This window comes from Plecotus auritus (genome assembly GCF_963455305.1).
Source record: "Plecotus auritus genome assembly, chromosome: 2".
In the NCBI taxonomy this organism is placed as follows: Eukaryota; Metazoa; Chordata; class Mammalia; order Chiroptera; family Vespertilionidae; genus Plecotus; species Plecotus auritus.
Genome location: NC_137771.1, coordinates 33,514,739 through 33,529,842, shown reverse-complemented (window position 1 = coordinate 33,529,842; position 15,104 = coordinate 33,514,739). Strand labels below are relative to the sequence as shown.

The 15,104-nt window shown below is 59.7% G+C and overlaps 1 protein-coding gene across 1 annotated transcript in view; it reads right to left on the bottom strand.

The window, feature by feature from the left end:
- Positions 1–1,422: 1,422 nt before the first annotated feature.
- GLIS1 (GLIS family zinc finger 1) overlaps positions 1,423–15,104 on the bottom strand; it is a 223,129-nt gene continuing 209,447 nt past the window's right edge. The window contains exons 7-11 of the mRNA XM_080654399.1: positions 12,840–12,972; positions 9,049–9,202; positions 4,805–4,983; positions 4,067–4,234; positions 1,423–1,714 (exon numbers count right to left, since the gene is read on the bottom strand). Of these exons, the coding sequence (XP_080510525.1) occupies positions 1,557–1,714; positions 4,067–4,234; positions 4,805–4,983; positions 9,049–9,202; positions 12,840–12,972 (792 nt within the window). The 3' untranslated portion in view covers positions 1,423–1,556. The remainder of the gene's footprint in view (positions 1,715–4,066; positions 4,235–4,804; positions 4,984–9,048; positions 9,203–12,839; positions 12,973–15,104) is intronic.

Below are 15,104 nucleotides of genomic sequence, written 5' to 3'. Positions count from 1 at the left end.
CTGTAAAACGGGGGGCCTGTCAGGCCCTGTGACTGGGACCGCTGACGAGGGCGAAATGAAGGGACTACGTGCAACGGTGTGAACAGGGTGTCAGGAGACGACCTCCCTGAGAGGGGGCTGTGCAAAAAGGCCGCCCGGGGGCCGCCTCTCTTCCCCTCCGTCCACGCTAAGCTCCTCCTTGGCTGCAGCCAGCCAGGAGCAGAGGGAAGGTGGGCCCTGACGCAGGCCCCCAGGTGGGCCCTGACACAGCGATGGAGGAACATGCACGGGGGCGAGCAGGAGGCGAGAGCTGAGCCATGTGAAGCGCACAGGACTGGCAGAGCTGCACCCCACGGTGAGGTGCCGCACGGCTTCCCTGTCGCCCGGTCCTATCACCACATGGCGGGTGGCCTTTCTGGACCTCGGGCCCCTCTCTATAAAGAAGGGGTTGCTTAGATCTTTCCACCTCACCTTGCCTCCCTAACCCAGCAGGTGTTACTGAGAGGGGATCGAAAGCCCTTCGCAGGGCTGCCAGGAGCTCAGGGCAGGGCCGGGCGCACAGTAGGTGCTCAGTAATGTGGGCTCCCTTGCCTTGCTGCACTCCAGCAGCTGCGAGGCAGGAATCTTCCTGGAGGAATTTTTCCCACCCGGTGACCCTCAGGGTGGTGTAGTGAGGCGGACACTGTCCAGGGTATTGCACAGGCCTGGTGGTGGGCCTGCTCCGTGCTGGACCAGGGGGAGGGAGGCAGGCAGGGAAGGCGGCAGCCCCAGGGGAGCCCTGCTGCCCTCAGAACTGGCCTCCTCCCCACCCTCCCTGGCCCTGCCTCTGCCCCTGCCTTTGGAGGCTGTTTGGGCTCAGGACTGCCCTGCCCTTCCTGCCTGGTTCATCCAAAGCCACACCGGAATTGGAGCTCATCTTCCTCCCAGGGAAGTCTGTGCAGGTAGCAAAGGTCTGGGTCAGGTGGATCTGGGTTCCAGTTTCAGTCCCAGCCCGGGTCCTCCTGCCCGCCAGTGGGGAGAAGCCTGCCTTCCACTGAGGCCTGAGACTAGTGCAGGCGTCTGTAAGGCTCACAGCACACAGCACGTTGAGGGGCCACGCGACTCATCCCCACCATCCCCACGGGGCTCCCAGGGCCCGAGGGGTCTCCATGTGGCTCCCACACATGCTGCACTACACACACCTGGGCCATTCTCCTGCTCCAGCCTCTGGGCTGAGCCACTAAAGCAGAGCCAGGCCCCAAGTCTCATTTCCAGTTTTTAATGTTTTTCTTGTAAAACCAAAAATATAAAACTGGCAGGAGGATGGAAAACAAGTCCTGTACACTCTATATACACGAGGTCTGTGATTTAAAGCCATCAGGGAGAGGAAAGGAAGACACGGTCAGGGACCAGCACAGGCCGCGGACCCTGTCAACACCTCTGAGCACGGGCCAGCCCTGGGCGCCGCGGACCGGCACCTTCGTGTGCAGAGAGCTTCGGTCTGGCGGCTCAGGCTGGGTGTACGGAGGGTGGGGACACACACCGGTGGGCAAGGTAGCATCTGTGGTGGAGTGTGGACGGGATGGGCAGGGCCTTCCTCAGGTGTCGGTGTAGATGGAGGGTATGTGACTGAGGCAGTGGTCAAAGGCCCCGTTGGGGAAGAAGCTGCAGTCCTCGGGGCCGCTGGACACGACGTCTTCAGGTGGCTGTGGAGGCAGCGCTGTGGGGCACGGGGCCTCGGCCAGAGCCTCGTAGCCTGTGTGGGCACAGGGTCTGGCTGGAGAACTCGGGGTGATGCCTTGTCATCTTTTCCCAGCTCCCAGACCCCACCCTCCTGGTCTAGGGTCCCTCATCTTAGTGCCCCCTCAGTAGGGCCTGATCTGAGCCCTCTGCCCTCCCAGGTAGGGCGGGGGCGGGGGGGGGGGGGGAGGCGCCCTAGGCTTTGTATTCCCAATGGGCCCAGGGCAGCTGGGGAGATGGGCACAGGCTGGCTTGGGGATTTCTCACCCAGAGCTGGGCTGTGGGGCAGAATGTGGAGGGGGGTGTGGGGGGGTTATCACAGCTCTTGCCTGCAGCGGCTGGTCCCCTCCTAGCAGAAGGACCCCAGCCCACCCCATCATTTCAGGTTCCTCCACCAGACACAGGAACCCACACCAGCACTCACTGGCACCTACTCTGGGCTCGGTGAAGTCTTATCACTCAAGCTTCACAACAGTCCTGCCTGGGCGATGAGACTCACTACCCCACTGCAGAGCTGAAGAGATGCCCAGAGGGCAATACACTTGCCCAAGTTCGGTGGGAGAGGCGGGCTTTGGACCCAGGTCCATCTGGCTCTTCCATCGGACATGCTGTCTCCTGGGAAGGCCCTCAGCATGGGAGGGGTCTGGAGAGGTCGCCTTATCCAGACCCTGCCTACCCTAAGGACTCTGCACCTGGGCTGTTGTCATGAACTTTTGTAGCCTACGACAGGTGGGCCTCAGTCTTCCCATCTGTGCAATGGGTTCAGGTTGAACTGTTCCTGAGGCCCCATGGTGCCACCTTTTCAACCTTGCATGCCTATGCTCAGCTTGGCAGAGGAGATGTAGGCAGGGTCTGGAATGGGTGCTGGCAACTAGGCTGCCACTCAGATAGCAGGGGCCAGGGGAGGCGAAAGAATCCCCTCCCTTGCTGTGGGGGCATGGACGCTGCCTCTCGGCCACTCAGAACTCTAGGCCTGGCTGCTAACCAAGGAATCCCACCTTGGGCTGGTGCGGGGCTGGTGGAGGATGGGTCGGTGACAGCTAGCAGAGCTGTGGCCAGCGGCCAGTGCCCAATCACATATCAATCCACATGGGTGCAAACATGGCACACACACACCCTGTGACTGGGTACACATCAGCCTACAGCATGTATGTGACATGTGTCCACCCCAGAGGTACTTACACCATATGTGAACACAGTCTGTACACACAGATGGGGTTATGGGATGGAGAACACACGTGTGTATGCATGGATGGGGGTCACGTGATGGGCACACAGGTGTGTGCACACAGATGGGGATGAACATCAGCATAAGCATGATGTGAGCACATGTGTGCACACATCAGCACGTGTCCTGCAAGCTCCTTACACACTCATGGGGCTCACACTGCCTAGAACCTATCTATGCCGGCTCCATGTGCACACACACACAGCCGGGTTCCACAGACACATGAAGAATAAGACATATGCAGACACGGGAGCATGCGTGTGAATAGAAAACATGGGCCCACAGCTTTGTGTATGCTCTTCTGTGGCCTCGGTGCTTGTCCCTATGACTTTATGCCTACACGCCCAGCTGCACACGCCCAGCTGCCCAAGGGGCCTCTGGGACAAGGTCTCAGGCTCCCCTCTGTCTTGGGATCCCCACATCCTGCCAGGCCTTGTAACTTCCAGCTAGACCTGGGCCCTGGGGCTGATCTGGGTGGGGCTTGGCTTGGAAAACTCAGGGAGGGCCCAGCCCCACCATCTGTGCCCTGCTCTGACCAGGACTGGCCCGGCTGGTCTGAGCCTGACTCTGCCTCGGGCTCCCACCGCCCCACCCTCTCACTGGGCCTCTCCACCCCAGCCAAGGGCTTTACCTGGGGGAGGCCCAGGGCCCTGAAGGGACATGTGCAGCACAAGAGCAAGCATGACCCCAGACTCTGTCCCTTCCTAGCAGTGGGGCCCCTCTGGGCCTCCGTTTCCTCATCGGTTAAACAATCAGGGTTTGTCTCATTCCCTGCTGGATCCCCAGGGCCTACCATGGTGCCCCCAACACATAGTAGGTGTACAGTAAATATTCAGAGGGAACATCAACTAGACTGTGAGCTCGTCTGATTCTTCTGTGTCTTCAGAAACCTGCCAGAGTCCAGACACGAGTGAGCCGTGTGAGGCTGTGGAGGAACTGACTTTGGGTTGGGCAGGGTGCATGTCCCCATTCTGTGGGGTCCTGGGACCTCGCTAAGCTTCAATTTTCCCTCTGCAAAGCGGGGATGACTCTGCCACAGGGGGCTGTCCCAAGGCTGTGGGACAATGGGCATAAAGCACCCAGCACAGGGTCGGGCCTTGGTGGGCGTTTGGGGAAGGGAGCCATGCAGGTGGGGCTTACCTGTGTCAGGTAAGGGTGCACTGAGGCCGTGGTAGCCATTGGGCCGCAGGGGGTTGAAACCAGGGGCCTCCCCAGCCAGTGCGTCCCCACTGGCTGCTGTCTCAGCTACCCGGTAGCAGTCGCCATAGGGGAAGCAGTTCTGGATGGAGTGGAAGCTGCCCTGGTACCCTGCAGAGGGAGGCGGCAGGGGCTGCATTAACCAAGGAAAATGCCCAGGTGGGAGGGGAACATCTCTGCTACGCTGTGTAGCACCCTCTCCCACCCCCCACCCCCTGCCCCGCAAGGCTTCCTGAACAGGCATGATGGGTGTGACTGAGAGAAGGGAGTCCCCGGGTGGAGAGGTGCCAGCTCTGCCCTGCGCCAGAGTGAGTGGGCGCCTGGGCCTCATGTGGCTGCACCTGAGTTGTTGGTGGCTGATGAGAGTCTCTGCCGGAGGGGACTGTTGGCCCTTCACCCTTCTCCTCTGAGATAGCGGGTCATCCAGCAGCAGGTGTTCCCTGCCACTGCCAAAGCTGCTCCCTGGGCTGGGAGAGCCTTATCAATGGAACAAGCTGGTTTCACCCCTCAGCACAAACTTCCTGAGTCGGCGTGTCGAGTCCCTGACTCTGGCTTCTCTGGTGGGGCCTCAGTGCCTGCTGTCACTGTTACCCACCCACCTCCCCCAGGTTGGGGTCCCATCCTCTTGGGCACCTAGCAGGAGTCCGTGTGTGGACAGGAGAGGCCGCAGCCAGAGCTTACCTTGGGGGCTGTGCAGAGGCGGGGGTGGAGGGCTCTGGAAGGGCGGGTAGGGTGGCTTACTGGGGAGCGTGGGGAAGGACTGGCCGCCCGGAGAATGGCTCTGGGAGGACGGTGGCAGCGGTGGTGGCCCAAGCCCCTTCAGCGGGCTGACCATGGGTGAGAGGAGGCCAGGTCCCAACCTGGAGAAAACAGAGGCAGCTGTGAGCAGGATGGGCTCGGGGGTGGGGCGGCCAGAGGCATGGCCACTGCTGCTTGCTTCCCTCCAGCAATGGTGAGCTCACTAGATGACCTGCTCTACCTGTGACAGTATAGTTAGAAGAGGAAGATTTTATTTCTGATTATGTTCAAACTGGAATTAAATTTAAGCATTAGAGCCCAAAGGAATCAGTAAAGGAAAACTGCCATCTGGTGTTTAGGACCGACAGCAAGGAACATGACCTTTGGAGTCGACAGAGCTGTGTTTACAGCCTCCTCGGCTCTCACTGGCCACGTGACTTTGGGCAAGAGGCCTGATGTCTCTGAGCCTTGGTTCCCGCATGGCTGCTGTGTCCCCTGCATGACACACTGCAGTTCATGACCCAGGGCTCAAGGCCAGCCTCCCCTGCCGGATCCCGACACTGACTGTGCGTGCCGCTCTGGCGTCTGGAGCGTGAGTCCAGGAACAGCCGCCGCGAAAGCACAGGCCATTCCTTAGCAGGAGACCACCCCGCGGCACTGACAGTCCACTCACTGCACCTTCGCCTCCCGCTTGTGTCCTCACAGATCAGAAACCAAGGCTCAGAGAGGTTGCCTGGGTTAGTCCGGCCACACAGCGCTGACGTAGTTACGGTGAGAATAACATGGATAAAGCAATGCAGGCCAAGCACCGGGACGATGGCAGGTACATTGCTGGCCACTGGGTGAATCATCATAGTTATAAGAAGAGGGGAAAGAAGACTAGCAGGTGGGCCTTATTCCCCTGCACCGCCGCGTTTAGTGGCCTCGTGTCCGTCCCTGGCATCTCTCCCTGGCCCACCCTCCAGGCACAAGGCGTCAGCAGGACAGATCCGTGCCTCTGAGGATGCAGGACCGTCATGAAACAGGGAAGGGGCTTGGGGAGAGGCTGGTGGGCTCCATGCAGCTCTGCTGGGTCCTAGCTGCTCCCTTCAGTGGGGCCTCCTGCCGTCGCTGCGTCACTGTCCCCCACTGCTCCGTCCCCACTCCGGGGTCTGGGCCCACCACTGCGAGTGCTCTGAGGGCAGCAGCAGGGCGGCCTCCGCACTGCGCCTGGGTCCCCAGCCCAGCATCTGACACCTGCAGGGACACTTCAGCCTCCTTCTGCTGATGAACTGGATCCTCATCAAGGCCCCAGGAAGGAACTGTCATGGCCGGCAGGTGGGCCCGTCCCACTGTGCTCCATAAACTGAGGGTGTGCGCCAGCTGTGTGCCCTCCTAACCGGTTCTCCAGGCTGAGACGGGCTGAGGTGTGGCCGCAGGGTGGGTCCTCCCGTGGGCCTGCTGGGTGGTACCCGTCTGCCTGAGCTCACCCCAGCCTGGTACCCACACTCCAGCTCTCCCCTGATTTCCTGCTGGCCCCCTCCTGCGGGAGGGCCAGGTCCCGGTCCTCTGTCCCTGGTGCTCAGCTCTGGGCTTGGCGGGCAGCAAACAGCTGATAAACACTAACAAACGCGTTTCTGAATTGCTTAGCCACAAAACCCAGAGATGAACGGCACTGCAGAATGAAGGAGAGCCAGATCTGAAGGGGAACAAACATGCATTTCCCAAGTTTGTGTTTCCTGTCTCACACCTGCCATAAATCCACATTTGCCACCTTCACAGCCAGTGAAATTAAACAGAACGCGGCTCTCTCCGCAGCAGACGCGAAGGCTGAGGTTACGCTGCAATACCTGAACCCTTTAAAAGGAAAAAGATCATCTGGAGCTCCTCTTCTGAGTCATGCAAATGACTCCTAAATCAAATATTTTTGCTCCAATTGGAACCTATAAAAATTAATATGAAACCTCACTGGCCTGGCAGACGTAGGGCTTCATACCTCGTACGGGGCCGGGGTAAAATACCACCCTATTCGGCGTCTTCCCTGAGCCAGAATAAATAAATTTGGTCATGAAGTCAGGCCCTCTTAGCATATTTCTGAGTGAATCAGATAATTCTGTCAGGCCCTTTAAACGTCCCAGCAAACCACCGGGGAGCCGCGAGGGGCCTTCCCTGTTGACTTTGGCAGGAAGGGGAGGCTGCAGGCCTTCCCCCACCTCCTCTCGGGGCTGGAAAAAGAAACCCATTCAAGCTGGGCTGGGCCTGGTGTCAGGCTGAGGGCCCCTCTCCCGCAGCCGGAGGAGCCTGGGCGCCGGGTGGCTGGGGTGACTTGAGCCCAGGCTCCCGCAGGCACGGGTGGGCGGGCGAGCCGGGGGTCCGTCGCGGGCTTGTCATCACTCTGCCTCCATTGCAGGAATTCCTGACGGGCACTTATGCAGGCGGCAGGCAAGTGATGAATGAGGCAGAGCAGAGCGCACATGCCCGGGTGGGAAAGGCCTCTGTGGTTTATTTTGATTTGGCTGGAGATGCTTTGGGCTGGCTGGTGGGTGAGCAGGTGGCCTGGCCGGTGGGTGGGGCTGGTGGCCTGGACGCTGTGCCCGGTGACACATACGGTGTCAGCACATGCAGGGGTCTCGCCCTCCCCCAGGAGGGACCGAATGCTCCCTTTACAGAGAAGGAGCTCAGGCTCCGGCAGGGCTTGCTTTCTGGGTGCCCCTTAGGGCCCTTGCCAGGCTGCCTCTCTATGGCTGTCCGTGCCCTCGCCACCAGTCTGCCCTGGCTCCATGCATGGCACCTCTGCTGCCGGGGGACTCCTCCGATGGCCCCTCTTCTCTCCACCAGCCAGAGTTTCCCTAAATCCTGCTTGTTCTAGGTCACTAATGCCTCCCTGCGCTTCTTCCCGCCCACCCACAGCCCCGCTCAGGTTGCCATCACTCACACCCGATGCCGCTCCGGCACCCTAGGCTCGCGCTGCAGGCCTCGCCTTCTCATCCCCAGACCTGACCACTTACTACTGCTTGGCACCCATCACATGGAGTCCCGCCACCCCGTGACCTCTCTCCTGAGCCTGTCAGCCCACACGAAGATCCCAGTGTCCCAGGACACACCAGGCTCTCACCACACGTGGCCTTCACTCTTGCTGCTCCTTCCCCCAACCTCTCCACTCAGCCAGCTCCTACGTAACCCAGAGGCCCAGCTGAGCATCACCTCCAGGTGCCTTCCTGCCGGCCTCCCCCACCACACTGGGTTCTCCTCTGGGCCTCCGTGGTTTCTTCTGCTTCCTTCCCTTAAGCACATGTCTGTGTGGTCAATCCCTGCAGACTTGTCCCCGTCCCCTCCTCACGAGAGCTTCCCCAGGGCTGGGTCAGTGCCGCAGGGCCTGCCCACACCAGAGGCTTACGTGGACTTAGAATAAAAGGGTGAGTGAGTCGCAGGAGGAGCCCTGGACAACAAATTTGGTGATAAAGCCAGGTCAGCCCAGGCACGGGTTGGCCAAGACTGCGGCCTTGGGGAGGAAGGACAGGGGAAGAGGAAGGCTCTGGAGCAGGCCCTGGGGGACAATTTGATCAATTCCTGCTGGAGATAAGCGAAAGTGGCAGGGAGGCAGGAGGCAGGGCAAAAAAAGCAGATTTTGGCAGCGTTGGAGGCCAGCAATTAGCACATCCACCATTTCCAGCCAATTAAGTGGCCACAGGAGAACCGCACTGATTGCAGGAAGAGGCTGCCCCTCCCTGCAGTGACCCTGCCATGAGGGCTCCTGGGCAGCCTGGCAGGACCTGCAGTGGGTCCCAGCTGCACTGTCCAGAGTGGGGGCGAGGCCCAGTGGGCATCTTGGAGTGGGCGGTGGGCAGTCTGCTCACCAAATGCACAGTGCGAGCCACAGGGAAACCCAAGTGAGGCTCCCAAGGAGGCCTGGGTGTGGGCGTGGCAGCCCGGAGGCAGGACACCCCCACGGGAGAGGAGAGTGTGCACAGGCGAGGCATCAAGAAGCCCAGGTGCCTTTCCATCGACCTGGGAGGGCTACTGTGAGATGCCAGTGAGATCGCGCCCGGAGCGAGTTTAACACAGACGTAGTACATAGCTGAGCACTGCCTAAGCATTGGCTATTTCCTATCAGTAACGACCCTTTAGTGTGAGGGACGCCTGCCCTCACCGGCCCCCCACGCAGGTGCCGCTTACCACCTGGGAGAAGGGTGGCTTGCTGTACATACCCATCCCTGGTGCTCTCAGCCGTGGGCAGAGGGGACAGATGGTGGGAACTGGTGGTGGCTTCCAGTGGGTGGTGCCTGGAAGAGACGTCATGCGTAGGGGGCAGAAGGCCTGGTGTGAGCCCATCCTGGGGGGTGATGGAGCCAGGATACAAGCCTGCAGGGAAGCAAACAAATATCGCTGGGCTTCGGCCACTCCCTAGAGACGGCTGTGGCCGACCCAGCAGCTGTGTGCCTGCTTATGGAGAGAGAAAGAGAAGAAGGAAACCAGCAAGGTTGTGGCCATAGGTTAGGGGCCCAAACAAGGAGAGGATGGGTCCACTCTGCTTTGCTCATGTCCTGGCTTCTTGAAGGGCTGTGTGCGGAGCTGAGGCCTACCCTGGAGCAGAGACCTGACAAGGGCTGTCAGAGGCCTGGGCGGCCAGGCGTGTGTGTGTGTGTGTGTGTGTGTGTGTGTGTGTGTGTGTGGACAGGGGACAGGAGGACAGTGTGGAGCGGCTGCCTCCAACCTCTGGGCTATTCTGGGAAAGAAGGGGCTTGCTCTGATGCCTGTGTAGCCCTAAAAGCAGAACAGGGTTCCTGGACTGGAGAGAAGCAGACTGTGGCTCAGGGCATGGCCCTACCTTCTACTGGCCAGCTGCTGTGAGGCAATGGACTGCCTTTGGGAAAGTGAACTACCCATCATCCGGAGATGTGGGAGCAGAACCTGGATGTCCAAAGAGAGGACCGCTGTGCTAGCTGATGGCAGGCTGGCCTGGGGACCTCCAAGAAAGCACGCCATGGATGGTGAGCAGGCTGGACACTGCGCACCAGGTCTCCCAAGTGATAGCAAAAGAAAGTCCATTTAAAGCCAGCTCCGCTCAGGTTCTGGAGGGATGCCTCAGGTGCAGGCTGCACTGTGGGCTGGCTGAGGCCCGGCTCCAAATGGGTTCCTGAGGGCCCTCTGTCTCTTGGCCCCCGTCCTTACCCTGCCCGTCTGAGGGACCGCTGCTCCCATGGCAGCGACGCCGTCCACCCATCCACTGCCTCCCCCGCCCACACCTCCTTCCCCAGCTCAGCCAGGAAGGTCCTGGAGGGGATTCTGTGGATGGAGCTGGCTTGGCCCTGCTATGCTCACCACTCTTGCTGGCATCTTGAACCAATTTGGGGGCCTGATAGCTTGGAAGGCCTAGAATCCTGATAAATCCTGCACCCTTTCCCTCAGCCATGCTGACCTCATGCTTCTCACGTCCTCACTGCCCCGGGTCTGCTAACGCGGCCTGCCAGAGAAGCCACCGAGGTTCCCCATGAAGACTGCAGGTCCTTCCCGGTGAGACAAGCTCACAGGGGCTTCCAGTAGTCAGACAATGACAACTCAGTGTCTCCCTCACCAGCGCCTCCCTCGCCTTCACCCCCCTGTTAGGGACTCTTGCATCCTAGCACTGCTTGACACTACCCCTGCTTTTCCCCAGCCTTTGCCCGGCCTCAGTCCAGGTCCCTGGTGGCCCCGCCTCCTGAGGACGAGCTCATGAATGAGGCATGTTGAACATGTGAACAGACAGTGGATGGAAATGAGGGGATCACCACATCGTGATGGGCAGGGAGAGTGGGGCTCGCTAGGCCTCTCCCCAAAACGCACCACTTCAGGCTGTAAATCAGCATCATCAATCATCAGCCATGAGTGCTTAACCTCTGGCCCTAACATCTGTTCCCAACTGTGCTTCAGGCATCTGCTGGGCGCCCACAGCAGAACCTGGGGGCCGGAGCTTAGGAGACCAGGACTCCTGGGTTTGCCTGCCTGGTCCTTCCCTCCCTGCTGCCCGAGAAGCTGCTCGAGGTCGGGGACCAGCACGGGGCCTGGCACACTAGGTGCTCAGTTTGGCAAGGTGTGGCTCAGCAGCAGGAAGCGGCAGGCGAGTTGGTTAAGGGCACAGCCTGCAACCAGATGGGCGGCGTCCCAGCCTCTGCCATTCACTGGCGGTGGGACCTCAGCAAAGAGTGGCTCGGCCTCACAAGAACTGCTTTCTCACCCGGAAGGGAAAGCGCATCGTGATGGGCAGGGAGAGTGGGGACGCCATGGGGCTTGCCAGGCCTCTCCCCAAATGCACTTCAGGCTGAAAAAGCATGCACTTGTTGAGGTTTATGTCAGTTAACACTTGCGTGTGTGGTACCTAGAACAGCTCCTGCACATACTCAGCAAATGTTGGCTGTGGCATTACTGAGATGGATAAGTAAGCAGTTTCTCATTCACCGTGAGCCACAATGGTAATAATGATGCTGATAAAATGATCAGTCATTGGGTTTATAAAGGCGACCACGTCCACAATCACATTTGTCATCACAGCAAGTCTGGTGGGGAAACCTGACGCCCCAGGCAGGGAAGGTACGCTCCCTCGCTGTCAGACGGGCCTGGCAGCTGCTGCCACCCAGTGCTGCTCCTCCGGGTGCCGCCTCAGTGACTTTGTTCTCAGCTGCAGCATGGGCTCACCGGGGACTGAATGAGAGGATGTCTGCCAAGTGACCAGCACAGCCAAGTGCTCGAGCGACGGTTACCGCTGGCCCTGGCTGGCATCCAGGAGAAGCAGCTTCCTAGCTGGACCTGCTAAGGACTGCGATGGCCTGAGTCCTCCCAGGTGAAAACGATGGGCTGCAGGAAGCTACTGCTCCTCAGCCACAGCCCTCTTCCCTGCGGAGCCTCGGAATCCTTCTCAACACAGAGCTTCCCGGAGTCATTACCAGCTGTAGGGAGCTGGCCTGGAGGTGTAAGCCTTCATCCCTGGGCGGGGTCACCCCCACCATCCCTTCTTGTCCTGCTTTTTTAGCACCCCTGACCATGTGCGAAGCAGCCCCGGGCAGGGGGGAAGGGTGGGACCCCCCTCCCCACCCTGAGCTGTCCCTGCCCTGTGGGCTGTCTGCACACACACTAAGCGCTTTGACAGTTTCAAATCTGCTGCTACTTCAATGCTGAGAGGAAGAATAAAAAATTGGAAAATAAAAAATGTTTAAAACGGTTGGAGTAATTCAAGAAATCCCAGAGGGTGGGAAGGGCTTGCTGCTCTGATCCTGTGGTTTCTGGGGGGAGCGGGGGGCGGGGGGGAGAGCACAACGTCAGCTCGAAGCCACAGGCCACACTGCCCTGTCCAGGCTGGAGGCCCAGCAAGCAGCCAGAAGCTCCTGCCGGGCCCAAGACCTGCCCATGGCTGGTGGCCATGGGGAGGGACATGCAGGCTGCCTTGGGGGACCAGAGGCTCTGAGTCTGGCCGGAGGAGCCTTTAGGGATCCAGGAGCTTGGGGGGCATCTCTGGCCGCAGAGTTTCGCAGTGAGCTGGAGTGATTGCGGCCACGTGTCGCCCACCCTCACACAGCCCCAGCTCTCTCCTCTGAGCAAGGAGTCCCGGTGGGGAGCGCGTGGGGTTTCCAGTCGAAGCCCAGGCCTGACTCAGGCGGGTCCTGAAGGAAGGGCAGGGGCTGCCTTAGTGGAGAGGAGGCATGAGGAAGCTGGCGAAGTGTGTACACGGCTCCGAGGAAAGAGGGAGCGCAGGGTGCTCGGGAAACTGTATCTAGTGTGCCAAGGGTGGGTCAGGAGGCGCCAGGAGCACGGAGGCTGCACAGCCTCGGAGGCCAGGCTGTGAGGAGCCCGGCTTCATTCCCTGGGCAATGGGAGCCACAGACGAGGGTGAAGGAGGGTCTCCCTCAGCAAGTCATACCTATATCGCCCCATGGGCCCACAGAGCATCACTGTCTTCCTGCGGGGCTGGGTGGCAGTGAAGGGCCCTCCGGGCTGTGAGCCTGGCCCTGCCTCCCAGCACGCATACCTGGGAGCAGCTCCTGGCCCAAGGCTCGGCCACCCTTCCCGTCGCTGGCAGCCAGCTGTGTGGATGCATGGAGCTGCTGCAGGGCCAGACACTCGGTCAGGACGTCGGCCTCAGTATCAGGGCCCGCGTGCAGCTGGGGAGCAAGCACAGGGAGAGAGGGTGTTAGCACGAGACAGCTGGCCCCCAGCAACCTCGCTTTAGGGGACAGGGCAGGAAGGATGGTGGCCCCGGGACAAGACCCTTCACCTCACTGTGCCTCAGTTTCCTCATTTGTAAAATGGAGCTAATTGTGTCCCTTAGAAGGTTGTGTTAGTTCAGGCGTGAGAAGCAGATGCTAAGACGAGATTGACCAGGCAAGGATTTTAATGGGGAATGTTAACGTGAGAGCTGGGCAGGCTGGGAGAGATCAGACCACCTTACAAGTCTGACCCCAAGGGCAGGGAGGGAAAGGAGGTTGGTGGGAGCTTCCTAGACGGGTCATGGGAAGGGGTCTTGCCTCAGCACCAACATCAGGATGGGTGTCAACAGTGCAGCTGGGGCCCCCCACAGGCACGTTCCCGTAGCTGTCACAGAGTGAAGGGATGAAGTGGGAATGAAATAGAGTAGTACACAGAGTGTTTCCCTCCTGCCTATACTGCCCCCACCATCTTTCTTTTTTTCTTGGCATAGATGCAGCAGAAATAGTCCAGGGCGAGGGACAGAAGACCTGAGTTCAAACCCTCCTCCATCTCCTCTTCTTCCCTGTGGACACTGGGCCAACAGCCTCTCTGGCTCTCCCCTCCCCTGCCTGTAGCAACAATAATCCCCTCGCCCCGGGTGCTGTGAGGACCAACAAATGATGGTGCAAGCACACTGCTGCATATGCTGTGTGAAGGGCTAGCTGACTGCAGCTGGCTGCGTCTCACAGGGTCCCACGGTGGGCACTCAACCCATACACGGCCCTGAGCTCATTGCCTAAGAGCAAGGCTGGGCTGGCATGTCTTTGGCCAACAACCCTCAGCTGTCCCTTAAAGACAGACTAGAGCCTGGCACCTCTCCAGATGGGGCCAGGTGGGGATGGGGCGGGGCTGAGTGGGGCCCTAGGGACACTGGGTGAGGAGTGGGCATGCACCTGGATGGGAAGGACCTCTTCTCCCAAGGAAATCCCAAGGCCCGACTCGGAGAACCCTGAAGACTGACTCATCCAAATCCTCATTTTACCAGGGACAAACCCGACCCAGAGAAAGTGAGCGCCGTGTCTCATGTTGTGCGGCTGAGAGTCAGCCCGAGGGTTTTCCCACCCTCTCAGCCCAAAAGGGCCAGCACCCAGGTTTGGGGAAGACATGCCCAGCCTCCCAATGGGCTCTCAGCTCCTTGACCCAGCAGCTGTTTTCCATGTAAATTAAGTTTCTGGCAAAAGAGGGCCCAAGCATGCCTTGCAGACCGAAATGTCGATCGGATTAGGAGCAGCAGGAGAGGAGAATTAAGGGAGAAAAGCATTTCTAATTCTCTCTGAAACGCAGAGGGGCTGCCAAGGAGCTGTCATAATACAAGGGTCGCCTTACCCAGAAAGATACATCATCCCCGATGGCTCTTAATGGATGCTTATTGTTGGGAGGTTTGCAGCTCGAGGCTCCAGGTCCCTGGGGCTCGGTGTGAGCCAAGCATGGGGCCTGGGAAAACCAGGGCAGGATTCAGGCCCTCAGGCACCAGGCCGCCGGGGACAGAGCATCCCTGGCATGGAGCCTGGGCTAGTCTCTGTCCCCACTCAGGCCCCTCACATGAGAGGGTCGGAGTGAGCTCAGACCCTGGCTCTGTCATTCCCATGCTGCACAACGCTGGGCAGATATGTGAACTCTCCAAGCCTCAGTTTCTACATCTCTAAAATGGGAAAAATAGTGCCCACTCCCTAGGCCTAAATAAGACACAGTCTGTGAAGCACCAGACACGGGGCTGAGTTTAAGTCGCCCTCCATTCCCGGGGATGGTGTTTTTACCCCTGAGCTCAAGGCACCTGCTTTGACCATGTCCCTTCGCTGCTCTCCCGCTTCCTGGCCCCGCTGTCTGCAGGATGAAGACCAAAGTCTCAAGCCCGGCTGTCTCCCTACGACTGTCTCTCCCACTGCTTGCTCCATCCAGCACCCAATCTCAGCACCCCCAGCCCATGACTAAAGCTGTCTGTGCTTTCTCCAGCCTCCAGGCCTGTCTCTGCTTTATCCACAGCCGTACCCATAGCTCTGAGAACAGCGCTTCGAAGACAGGGGTGCTCCATAAATCCTGCTGAGCA